Consider the following 13,429-nt stretch of genomic DNA (forward strand, 5'->3'; position numbering starts at 1 on the left):
CGCGGGAGAAAGGAGAAGCTGAGAGAAACAGAGATTGAGTGGGGAGAGCAAAGGTGTGAGAGAAAAAGAGGGAGGGGAGAGGGGTGAGAGAGAAAGGGCAGAGGGGAAGACGGGGAGAGGTGAGAGAAAGGGAGAGGGACAGAGAGGGCAGAGAGACAGAAAGGGGCAAGAAGGAGGAGGCTAGAGGGGGTGAGGAAAGAGAAGGAAGGGGAGACGCGCGCTAACAGACAAATATACAGAGTGGGAGAGAAAGTGTTTGTGACAGAACGGAGGGAGGAAGCGAGTAGGAGAGGCAGCGAGCCACAGCCGGCACCGGCACAGGGACATTGAGACAAGCCGACCTGTTTTCACAGACGGATTGTTGGCGGAAGAAAGTTTCTGTTGAACACAAGGCTGCGTGGAGACGGCGGGACCATGCCGATGTGTGGGAGCTGGGACTGGCCCTGGATCTGCATTCTGCTCTCACCCCTCTTCCAAGTGTGTCCGAGCCAAGCCCAGAGCCATACAGGTAACGCGGGGGTCGACTCCCACTCAGACCCCATACCTAGCTCCCCACACAGTGACCCACTCCAATCCTCCACTCACAGTAACACTCCCTCCACACAGTGACACCCGTAAACTGCCCTCACACACATAGTGACCCATTCCAACTCTCCACTCACAGCAACACTCCCTACACATAGTGACACCCCGTTTACTGCCCTCACAAACACAGACATCTCCTCCATGCAGTGATTCCACCCCTACACACACACACACACACACACACACACACACACACACACACACACACACACACACACACACACACACACACACACACACACACTCACTCACTCCTCTCCCCATACAGTGACAATCTCACACACGACTCTCCCAACCACACTGATACACTCTGTGAATCCTCCCCCCCCCCCCACCCACACACACAACGTTGTACACTCCCCTAATGAATGAAATATCTCTCCGTAAAACACTACCGTTTACACCCGCATGGTGGAGAACAGACGGTTCCGCGTTGGCTTTGACCTACAGTAACCTCTGGCCGGGGCCAGGAGCTACAGGATTCCCCGCTCCGTAGCCCTGGGCCGGGAGCGAGGGGAGCCTTCGGACAGCGTGGTGCTGAGCCGCCCCTGATACCGGAGGGAGTTTCGGTTGCAAAGGAGCGGACCTGAGGGAAGCTGCGGGTGGTGGTGCTCGCTCCGCGCAGAGGTGGCGGATCCGGGAGCTGTTGACCAAACTGTGTTTAATGTGGCCAGGATGATCTTCTCAAAGCAGCGTATTCCCTCTCTCTACAACCCCTTTGTGTCTAGAAATAGGATTACTTCTTAAATACGCTCCCCTCCACATAGTCTGGGGCAGAGAATCCGCTGGCTCACTATCCCCATTCCTTCTCGTCTCAGCCCTAAACGTCTTTCCAGGTACATTCGATTCTGAACCGTGATCTGAAAGTTGGCAGCCAAGGAAAGCACCCTCTTGTAGCATGAAAACAGGCCCTTCTGTCCTAGTGGTTATTAGGACATGCTTGCTTTCCAGTGTTTGCACCATAACCTTCTCAAACTTCCCTATCCATGTACCCCCAACTGTCTTTAAAAGTTGTTATAGTATCTGCCTCAACCACTTCCTCTGACTGTCCGTCAAACGCCCAGCATGCCCTACTGTACAGTGAGATCCCCTCTTAAATCTTCTACCCCCCCCACCCCCCATCCTTGTCAGGGAAACTGCTTCCTGAAGGCTTCTCTGGTGAATGAGGTACTGAGACTAAATCAGAAACAGAATCATGATGAGGTTTAATATCACTGGCAAATGTCATGAAATTTGCTGGAGCCAGTCCTTTATTGTGCTCTTACCAAGGCAGCAGGGCATTCCGCTTCTGTCTTCAGACCCAGTCAGAGACCTTTACCCTGCCATTCTGCATGTTTACTGGTACACACAGTCCGCAGCCTATCATCATTTCAACAGCATATTGATTACTTTTTTGGATTTTTAAAAAACTGAATTGAATACTTTCTTATTTCGAAGTTCTCATGACACCTGTAGTCACTGCCTGCTGCACTGACAAAATCTAATTTATTCCTGCTCTGTGTTTCCTGAATATTAACCCCAGGCAGGCACATTACCTCAATCCCTTGTGCTTTAATTTTGCACACTAACCTCTCATGTGGGACTTTATCAAAGGATTTCTGAAATTCCAAATACTTCACACCCACTAGTTCTATTCACTCTACCAGTTAGATCCTCAATAACTCCATGAGTTTTGTCAAACACATTCATAAATCCATGTTGACATTGTCTAATCCCTCTGGATTTTTTCCGTTATCACTTTTTATAATAGGCCTTAGAGACCTCCTTATGTCTGAAGAAATCTACAGCTCAGTGTTCTTTCTCCCCCTTTTTTAAACAATGAGTAAAAAAATAATTTTTCAACATTTGCAGGAAGTATTTAATAATCTATCAAATTTGCAAAATGGTAATAATGCATTCACAATATCCATGGCTACACTCTGGGAAACAGATGGAGATTGATCAGTTTATTTTCTTCAGTATTAATTACTTATGAAGTGTAATATCCTAGAGGTAATGTGTAGTGTTGTGTAGATAGGGCACATTGCAGGCACTGTGTGCTATCAATGGAAGAAGCTTATTTGGAATCGAAAAAGCTACTTATTGGGGTGTTAGTCGACTGGGTTGCTTTGTGCTGGATGATGTCAGACTTCTGGAGCATTTCTAGAACTATCTTTACTCTCCTGACATACTGATGTCAGTACGTAAACCAACAATACATGCATGGCTTCTAACCTACTGTTGTAGGTACAGTGCCCTTGTGGTCATTCTAGTAATGATCCTCAAGTTGCTGATGGTAAAGGACTCAGCTATGGTACTTTCAATGAATATCATTAGATTCCCTCTTGTTGGAGATGGTCATTGGCTTTGCAGTAATACAGTGTGGATGTTTATAAGACCATAAGGTATAGGAGCAGAATTAGGCCATTTGGCCCATCGTGCCTGCCATAGGCCATTTCATCATGACTGATCCATTTTCCCTCTCAGACCCAATCTCCTGCCTTTCCTCCTTCCATACCTTCATGCCCTAACCAATGAAGAATCTATCAACCTTGGCCTTAAGTATACATAAAGACTTGGCCTTTACAGCTGCCTGTGGCAACTAATTTCACAGATTCACCACTCCCTGGCTAAAGAAGTTTCTCCTCATCTCTGTTCTAAGGGGATACTCCTCTATTCCTCTTGTCTTAAACATACCCACCATAGAAAACATCCTCTCCACATCCACTCTAACAAGGCCATTCGCCATTCGATAGTTTTCAATGAGGTCACCCTCATTCTTCTGAATTCCAGCGAATACAGAGACATCAAATGTTTTTCATATGACAAGCCATTTAATCCTGGGATCATTTTTGTGAACCTCCTTTGAACCCTTTCCAGTTTCAGCACATCCTTTCCAAGAAAAGGGGCCCAAAACTACACACAATACTCCAAGTGAAACCTCGCCAGTGCTTTATAAAGTCCCAACAGTACATCCTTGCTTTGATATACTAGTCCTCTTGAAATGAATGCTAAAATTGCATTTAGCTTACTCAACTTACAAATTAACCTTTAGGAAATCCTGCACAAGGACTCCAAAGTCCCCTTGTGCCTTAGATTTTTGTATTTTCTCTCCATTTAGAAAATAGTCAACCCTTTCATTCCTTCTACCAAAATGCATGACCATACACTTCTCAACACTTCATCTGCCATTTCTTTGTCCATTCTCCTAATTTGTTTAAGTCCTTCTGTGGTCTCTCTACTTCTTCAAAACTACCTGCCTCTCTGCCTATCATCTGCAGACTTTGCAACAAAGCCATCAATTCCATCATCCAAATCAATGAGGTATAAAGTAAAAAGAATTGGTCCCAACACAGACCCCTGTAGAACACCATCAGCCACCAGCAGCCAACCAGATTCCCACTCTTTGCCTCCTGCCAATCAGCCACTGCTTAATCTATGCTAGAATCTTTCCTGGAATATCATGGGCTCATAGATTTGTTAAGCACCCTCATGTGTGACACCTTGTCAAAGGCCATCTGAAAATCCAAGTACACAACATAAACCAATTCTCCTTTGTCAATCCTACTTGTTATTTCTTCAAAGAATTCTAACAGATTTGTCAGGCAAGATTTTCCCTTGAGGAAACTATGCTGACTATAGCCTATTTTATCATGTGCCTCCAAGTATCCTGAGACCTTATCCTTAATAATTGACCTCAACATCTTACCAAGCAGTCAGACAATCTGGCCTATAGTTTCCTTTCTTCTTCCTCATTCCCTTCTTTGAAGAGTGGAGTGACATTTGCAATTTTCCAGTCTTCCAGAACCAAATCCAGAATATAGTGATTCTTGAAATATCATTACTAATGCCTCCACAATTTCTTCAGTCATCTCTTTCAGAACAATAGGGTTTATACCATTTGGTTCGGGTGACTTATCTACCTTCAGACCTCTCAGTTTCCCCATAACTTTCTCTCTAGTTATGGTAACTTCACACACTTCATGACCTCTGACACCTGTAACTTCCACCATATTGCTAGTGTCTTGCATTGTGAAGACTGATGCAAAATACTTATTCAGTTTGTCTGCCATTTACTGCTTCTTCAGCATAATTTTCCAGCAGTCTGATATCCATGCTCACCTCTTTTTACTGTCATTTATCTGTCTATGCCTGAATATTGTGCAGGTCTGGCTGAATGCAGGCATGGGCTGCTTCATTTACTGAGCAGTGGCAAATTGCATGATCCTCAGTGAACATTGCCACTCCTGACCTTCTGGTGGAAAATCAGGGATGAAGCAGTGGAAGACAGTTGGGACTAGGGTACTGGCCCAAGGAACTTCTAGATGTGTTCCCAGTCTATCTCGTGCAGCACAATATAGCAGTCACAACATGATAGACAGTGTCCTCAGTCTCCATTATGTCTATACTCAAAGAGAATGAGGTGAAGCAGGATTATCCCAGCTGTTGGTTCACTCAGTATTTGCTGCACATCCAGTCTGGTAGCTATCTCCTTCAGGGCTTAGTCAGCTGAATGTCTGGTGATATTATCTGTGGTGATGGACTTTGAAGATCTCACCCAGAGAACATTCCATGCCCTTGATACTTTCGGTGCTTCTTCCAAATGTTTTTAATGTGGAGGAGCACTGAGGGAGGTCAGGGTGTGGTAATGAGGACGTTTTCTCACCCATGTTCACTCTGATGGTATGAGACTTCATGAGGTCTCTCCTCATGAAGAAAATCTTATAGAGTTTTTCGAGGAAGTTGATGAGGACAAGGCAGTGGATGTTGTCTATATGGACTTTAGCAAGGCATTTAACAAGGTCCTTCATGAGAGGTTGGTCAGGTTTGGTATTCAAAAACAAGTAATAAATTTGATTAGGCATTGGCATTGTGGGAGAAGCCAGAGAGTGATAGGAGATGGTTGCCTCACTGACTAGAAGACTGTGACTCGTGGAGTGCCACAGCAATTGGTGCTGGGTCTGTTGTTGTTTGTTATTTATATCAATGATCTGGATGATAATGTGGTTAACTGGATCAGTAAATGTGTGAATTACAATTGGGGGTGTACTAGACAGTGAGGAAGTCAATCAGAGCTTGCAGCGGGATCTGGATCAGCTGGAAAAATGGGTTGAAAATGGCAGATAGAATTTAATACAGACAAGTGTGAGGTGTTGCACTTTGGGAGAACCAACCAGGGTAGGTCTTACATAGGGATCGGTAGAACACTGAGGAATGTGGTAGAACAAAGAGATCTAGGAATATAGGTCTGTTATTCATTGAAAGTGGCGTCACGGGTGGATAGGGTCATAAAGAAAGCTTTTGGCCTTCATAGATCGAAGTACCAGTGTTGGGATGTTATGTTGAAGATGTATAAGATGTTGGTGAGGCCTAATTTGGAGTACTGTGTGTTGTTTTGATCACCTACCTACACGAAAGCTGTAAATAAGATTCAAAGAGTACAGAGAAAATTTTCAAGGATGTTGCTGGGAGTGGAGGACCTGAGCTATAAGGAAAGATTGAATAGATTAGAACTTTATTCCCTAGAATGTAGAAAATTAAGGGGACATTTGATTGAGATATACCAAATTATGGGTATAGCTTTTTTTCCCATTAAGGTTGGATGAGACTACAACCAGAGTTCATTGGTTAAGGGTGAAAGGCGAAATGTTTAAGAGGAACATGAGGGGAAACTTCTTTACCTCAGAGGGTGGTGAGAATGTGGAACGAGCTGCCAATGCAACTGGTGGACGCCATTTCAATGTCAACATTTAAGAGAAGTTTAGATACGTAAATATGTGGGAGGGGTATAGAGGTCTATGTTCTGGGTGCAGGTCAATGGACTAGGTAGTTTAATTGGTTTGGCATGGACTAGATGGGCCAAAGGGCCTGTTTTTGTGCTGTAGTTTTCTATGACAAAGGGCTGCTGTCTCACTTGCCATTGAGTCACAGAGTCATATAATTTGATTCGGAATGCTGTTGTTTTGCTTCAGATGTTAGTATGACTTGCATATTTTTTCTCATGCGCGAGTGTTGGTCTTTCATTTTATATTTTATAGTCTTTTTTCCCTTTAAATTGGGTTCTCTCAGGTTTTTTGATTTGTGGCTACCTGTGAGCAAGCAAATCTCAAGGTTGTATAATTTATACATTATTTGATATAAATGTACTTGTACTGGAGATTAGGTAACATTGTTCTTTTGTTTAAGAAAGGCAATAGAGACAACCCAGGTAATTATAGACCAGTGAGCTTTACATCAGTGGTAGGGAAGTTATTGGAGAAGATCCATAGGGATACTTGCATTTGGATTGAGGAGACACAGAAGGCTGGTAAATTGGTTTAGAATTGATGGTTGGTATGAACAAGGGCCTGTTTCTGCAGTGTGACTCAGTCTTGCAGAAGAGTTACCTATGACTCCTCTGATGAGTTCATTTCCCCTGTGGTCACCATCGCGAGCACTGCCACTGCCACTAAGTGTCTGGACCTGTTGCAGAATGGTGCACACCACTGTCACCACTGTTATGTTAGTAGATGCAAATTTCAACCTTATTCTTAATGACAAAGTGTACAGTTCAAAATCACATCACCATTACTAAGTGCTCTGGTATGCCCTCTTTAAGGACCTTGATCTATTCCACTACTGTTCTGAAAAGGGAGAGAAACAAAAAGTGAGAACTTAAAGGCAATTTCGCTTACCACCTGGGATCTATAATCAAGGAAGAGATAACTGCTCATTTAGAAAACTTAATATAATCAAACCATGAAAGGGAAATCATGTTTGACATATTTGCTAGAATCCTTCAAGGAGTTAATGGAGGGAGTTCAGTAGATATGAAATATGTGGATTTCCAGAAAGCATTTGATAAAGATCCACAGAAAAGGCTGGAGCATGAGAGTAAGCCCATGGTATTGGGGGAAGTGTGTTCATATGCAGTGAAGGCTGGTTATCGTGGAGATTCAGAATGATTGGTCTTTTACTAGCTGGAGAGTTGTAACTTGCGGAGTGCTCCAGGCTTGATTATTTACTGTTTATATTAATGACTTGGAGCAGGGACAAAGTGCAAAGTATCCAAGTTCACTGAGCGCATGAAGTCAGATGGTAAATTCATAATCCAATGAAGATGTTGGCAACAGAGCAGAGATAGGTTAATGTGCAGGCAAAAACTTAGCGAATGCAGCTGAACATGGAAAAGTGTGAAGTCATGCAAGAGGAATCCAAAGGCAGCATGCTATCTAAATTGACAAAGGTTGCATGTACCGAGGGATCCCTAGTGCATGAGTTGTTAGCAGCCAGTTGCAGGACATGGATTGAAAGGACGATGGTTTATTGGCCTTTTATTGAGGTTAAAAATAAAGAAGCATTCTTGCAATTATACTGAGTGTGGGTGAGATCACCCCTAGAGTACAGTGTATACGGTAATCCTTATTTGAAAAGGGTAATACTAACATTAAGATCCTGAGGGGACATGAGAGGGTAGTTGTTGAGGTTCCCACCAGCAGGACGGTCTGTAAGTTCATTGAACAAATGGGCAGTTATTTATGAGATATGTAGAAATTTCTTTTTATGGTGAATATCCAGAAGTTTCTGTTCCAGGAAGATGTGAGAGGTGAATGTGAAAGTGTTTGAAGGGGAGGTGGGTATATTTTTGAAAGATCAGGGAATTTGATGCTGTGGAAACTAAAATGAAGAGAAGGTGAGGGTTGGGGCAGATCGGACAGAATCCTGGCTGAAGGAGTTGAGGGGTCTTCTGCTCCTTGTCTTCGGAACAAAAACCAGGATGAATGTCTGAACCCTCAGTCTGCTGTCAAAGTGACAGAACTGTCATTGACAGTGCTAACAAACTGTATTTTACTCATCAATAACCTGATTACTTATGCCCAGTATGGTTTTGCCAGGATTACGACTCCAGACCTCGCTGTCTAGGTCTAAATGTGGTCCTAACAGCTGGATTCCAGGGATGAGGTGAGAGTGACTGCCCTTGAAATCAGACTGAGTGAAGCATAAGTAATCCTGGTAAAACTGAAGTTGTTATGCATCAGGCAAGGACACAAAAGGCTGAAGTTGTAACTCACTCAAAGTATAATGCTGAGTGTGTTGGAGATCAATCACTGCAGGAGTCCCTCAGGGCAGTGTCCCTGGCCCAACCATCCTCAGCTGCTTCAGTAGTGACCTACTTTCTATCATGAGTTCCCAGCGTTGGACCTGGGCAACATTTAGGCATGGGCAAGTGACATTTGTAACACAAACATGCCAGGCAAGTAATCCCTGAGAGTCCAATCACCTCCTTGACATTCATTGGGATTACCATCATCAAGTTGCTACTGAGTTCAGCAACATGTTGGGGGTCACCATTAACCAGAAGCTCAACTAAATAATCCACATGAATTTTTTTTAACTGCAAATCCTTCAAGGTTGAAATAAAAATAGAAAATGCTTGAAACATTTCGGCCCAAAGCGTCGTCACTCCTGATGAAGGGTTTCGGCCTGAAACATCATCACTACCTCCTCCCATAGATGCTGTCTGGCCTGCTGAGTTCTGCCAGCATTTTGTGTTTTTATTTATTTCCGGCATCTGCAGATTCACTCGTGTTGTATGTGAAATTTGTTGTTTTGTGGCAGTAGTACATTACAATACATCATAATAAAAACTATAAATTACAATAAGAAATATATCTTAAAAATAAATGAAATATATAGTGCAAAAGGAAAGCAATTAAGAAAAAAAATAGTGAGTTATGCGCATGGGTTCATTGTAAATTTAGAAATCTGATGGCAGAGGGGAAGAAGCTTTTTCTAAAACATTTTGTGTGTACCTTCAGGCTCTCATGCCTCCTTCTTAATGGTAGCAATGAGAAGAGGGCATGTCCTGGGTGATGGATGTCCTCGGTGCTGGGGATGCTAGTGCCCATGATGGAGCTGGCTGAGTGTGCAACTTTCTGCAGCTTTTTCCGATCCTGTACAGTGGCTCCTCCATACCAGATGGTGATGCAACCAGTTAGAATACTCTACACTGTACATCTGTATAAATTTGCCAGAGTATTTGGCATCATACCAAGTCTCCTCAAACTCCTAATGAAATACAACCACTTTTGTGCTTTCTTTGTAATTGTATCAATATGTTGGGCCCAGGATAGATCTCCAGAGATGCTGACACCCAGGAATTTGAAACTGCTCACTCTTTCCACTGCTCATCCCTCGATGAGGACTGGTATGTGTTCCCACAACTTCCCCTTCCTGATGTCTATTATCAACACCATTCAACCAGATAGTTTATCCCACTCCTGTACACCACCTTGTCACCATCTGAAATTCTGCCAACAGTAGTTGTGTTATCGGCAAACTTATAGATGGGTTTTGAGTTGTGCTTAGACACATCCTTAAGGTTTGCCCTTCTCCCATCCTTTCCAGTCCAATTGAAGAGTCTCAGACTGTTTATTCATTTCCATAGATGCTGCCTGACCTGTTGAGTTCTTCCACCATTTTGTATGAATACAGTACATTATCCTGCATTTTACTAAAGTGATTGTTTAATGAAGGTAACATTCAGTGTTTTATAGAGATGGTAACAACCTGTGCTTTTGAACACCGTACCAACAGTACTGAGCACTGTCTGCAGTGTTTTATGGAGATAACATTCAGCGTTTTATAAAAATGATAACACCAGTGCCTACCTACATTATACCAATGGTAATGAACATTGGAGAAGATGCCAAAGGCTTCTTGCAGTGTAATACAGAGTTCTATAGAGATGATACTAGGCAGTGCCTGGAGTTCTTACTAGAGGTGATAATGAAATGCCTGCAGTGCTTTAAACAGATGGTAACAAGCAGTGACTGAAGTGTTCTATCAAACTGATAACGAACAGTACCCTGCAGTGTGATACAGATTGATGGCAAACAGTGTTGGCAGTGATATATTGAAATTATACAAACAGTGTCGGCAATGTCTTATAGAGATGTTAACAACCACTGCCTACAGTGTTTCATTGAGATTATGCCAAAGAGTTCCTGTAGTGTGACAGTGAGATTGTAACCAGTGGCGTTTCATGGTGATGTCAACAAGTGGTAACTACCATGTTTTATATTGATGTTCACAGGCAGTGCCTGCACTCTCGAGAGGATGTAAAGGGCATCCAGCCATGGTACATGGAAATGATAACAAGAGCCTGTAGTATTTTATGGAGATAATGACAGTGTTTTATAGACGATGACAAGCAGTGTGTAGTGATGACAATAGACAATGCCTGTATTTCTTTTTACATTTTTCACACTTGATTTTGCTTGTGTAGGAAGTAATTCTGCCTCGTTTCTGTTACATTTGAGCAATCATAAATTCACCTTCTCCTACTGTACCATGACCTATTCTTGTTGATCTCCTACATTTCACTGTCTGTTTACTTCCTTCCAGCCACTTACCTGCCTTGTACATTTCTGCATTGTTGCCATCTCATTAATCTATGTATCCCACCTGTTCCCCTTTGATGAATATTTCCATCACTCGTTCTGCATTGAACTGGTTGTCTAATAAGGAGCTGAGGCATGCTTACATTGTTCAAGACTGAGTGGCCTGCCTGTTATTCCTTCAGATCTAAATGTTGCATGCAGGAAATTCATAGTTTGTCTTAACCCACTACAGCTCCTCAGACAAAAAAGGACTTCAGCAACATTGTGACAAAGTTCTCTCTCCAAAGTGCCTTGGATCCAGAGGGTGATTCCTGTTACCTTATCCCTGGCCAGCTGGAAAGCATCTCGGAATGCAACTTCAATCAAACGGCAAGAACATTCCTAGTCATCCACGGGTGGACGGTAAGCTCCAACAAATCGGTAAATTGAGCAAACGTTTGTATCTAACCTTTGTCAATCACTTACAAGCTTGCATTGCTGATGTCTGCCAGTTAGGCTGCAGTAGAAACATAGAAACATCGAAAACCTACAACCCATACAGGCCCTTCAGCCCACAAAGATGTGCCGAACATGTCCTTACCGTAGAAATTACCTAGGGTTACCCTCTATTTTTCTAAGACCCTATCGTATCTGCCGCCACCGGCAGCCCATTCCAGTGTTTGTAATCTCAGAAAAAAGACCTTAAGACCATAAGATATAGAAGCAGAATTAGGCCATTTGGCCCATCGAGTCTTCTCTGCCATTTCATTATGACTGATTCATTTTCTCTCTTCCTGCCATCACGGACATTTACACTACATGCTGCATCTGCAAAGGAAACAGCATTATGAAGGACTCCATGCACCCCTCATACAATCTCTTCTCCCTCCTGCCGTCTGGGAAAAGGCTCCGAAGCATTCAGGCTCTCACGACCAGACTATGTAACAGTTTCTTCCCCCAAGCTATCAGACTCCTCAATACCCGAAGCCTGGACTGACACCTTGCCCTACTGTCCTGTTTTTTATTTATTGTAATGCCTGCACTGTTTTTGTGCACTTTATGTAGTCCTGTGTAGGTCTGTAGTCTAGTGTAGCTTTCTCTGTGTTTTTTTTTATTAAGTAATTCAGTCTAGTTTTTTTGTATCGTGTCATGTAACACCATGGTCCTGAAAAACGTTGTCTCATTTTTACTATGTACTGTACCAGCAGTTATGGTCGAAATGACAATAAAAGTTGACTTGACTTGACTTGATTTTGCCTCGCAGCCCCAATCTCCTACCTTCCCTCCATATTCCTTCATGTCCTGAGAACTCAAGAATCTAAATCACAATAATCATGACTAAACTGGGGAGGGGGCACAAATAGCTATTGACACTCCATATACTGTCTCAGTATTCTAAATCAATACTCACTGTGAACAGTTTCAGTAATCCATTATCAACAATCTCTTCAAAGAATATCAGCAATCTTCAGCATGGAGATGTCCAGACAAGGCTGAAACATCTGCAGCCGTAAGATCTGTCTCAGCTCTCCCTGAGATCATTACAATCACAAAAATCATCTCCAACCAATTAGATTCACTCTTCATTGCACAATATTAAGAAATAGTGTGCTAGCTATGAGAAAGTCAACATGACCAGGTCACCTCCCAGATGTAATGCTAAAGATCTGCACTCCTGCAGAACTGTTCCAGTACAGCTACCACACTGGCATCTATTGACAATATGGAACATTACCCACGAAGTGTAATGCACATCTAATTTCACTGATTTTTACTGTCTTCTCTGACTCAGGAGCTAAGTAAAGGAAGATGTTAACAACAGCACCATCAATTGTTCTTCAATGACCATCTTATCGACACCTGGTTATTCCACTCCAGAACTCACTTCCTTGGTCCAAAAGTGAACCAAAGAATTGAATTTAAATGACGGTGACTGCAGTGAACATCAAGGCAGGTCAATTATGGCATCAGGGAACTGAAGTCAATAGACATTATTGGGAAAACACACCAGTCAAAGCTCGCAGGGAGGAAGCTGGTTCTTGTTACTGAAGGCCAATCATTCCAACCCTGTCTGTGAACTGACCACTTTCAGCATCTCATTGAATTGAATTGACTTTATTTCCTACATCCTTCACATACATGAGGAGTAAAAATCTTTACATTATGTCTCCATCTAAATGTGCAACGTGCAATTTATAGTAATTTGGAATAAATAGTATGTACAACAGGACAGACAATATAGCATAGAAATACAATTGTATCAACGTAAATCAACCAGTCTGATGGCCTGGTGGATGAAGCTGTCCTGGAGCCTGTTGGTCCTGGCTTTAATGCTGTGGTTAAGGTTTCTTGGATGGTAGCAGCAGGAACAGTTTGTGGTTGGGATGACTCGGGTCCCCAAAGATCTTTCGAGCTCTTTTTGCATACCTCTCTCTGTAAATGTCTCTGTAAGTGCACTGGGCTGTCTGCATTGCTCTCTGCAGAGTCTTGCAATTGAGGGAAGT

The 13,429-nt window shown here is 42.8% G+C and overlaps 1 protein-coding gene across 1 annotated transcript in view; it reads left to right on the forward strand.

The window, feature by feature from the left end:
- The first annotated feature begins 228 nt into the window (after positions 1-228).
- Positions 229-13,429, forward strand: part of LOC140740046 (lipoprotein lipase-like) — a 253,470-nt gene continuing 240,269 nt past the window's right edge. The window contains exons 1-2 of the mRNA XM_073068874.1: positions 229-508; positions 11,179-11,348. Of these exons, the coding sequence (XP_072924975.1) occupies positions 415-508; positions 11,179-11,348 (264 nt within the window). The 5' untranslated portion in view covers positions 229-414. The remainder of the gene's footprint in view (positions 509-11,178; positions 11,349-13,429) is intronic.

Source organism: Hemitrygon akajei, chromosome 16, assembly GCF_048418815.1.
Source record: "Hemitrygon akajei chromosome 16, sHemAka1.3, whole genome shotgun sequence".
Taxonomy (NCBI): domain Eukaryota; kingdom Metazoa; phylum Chordata; class Chondrichthyes; order Myliobatiformes; family Dasyatidae; genus Hemitrygon; species Hemitrygon akajei.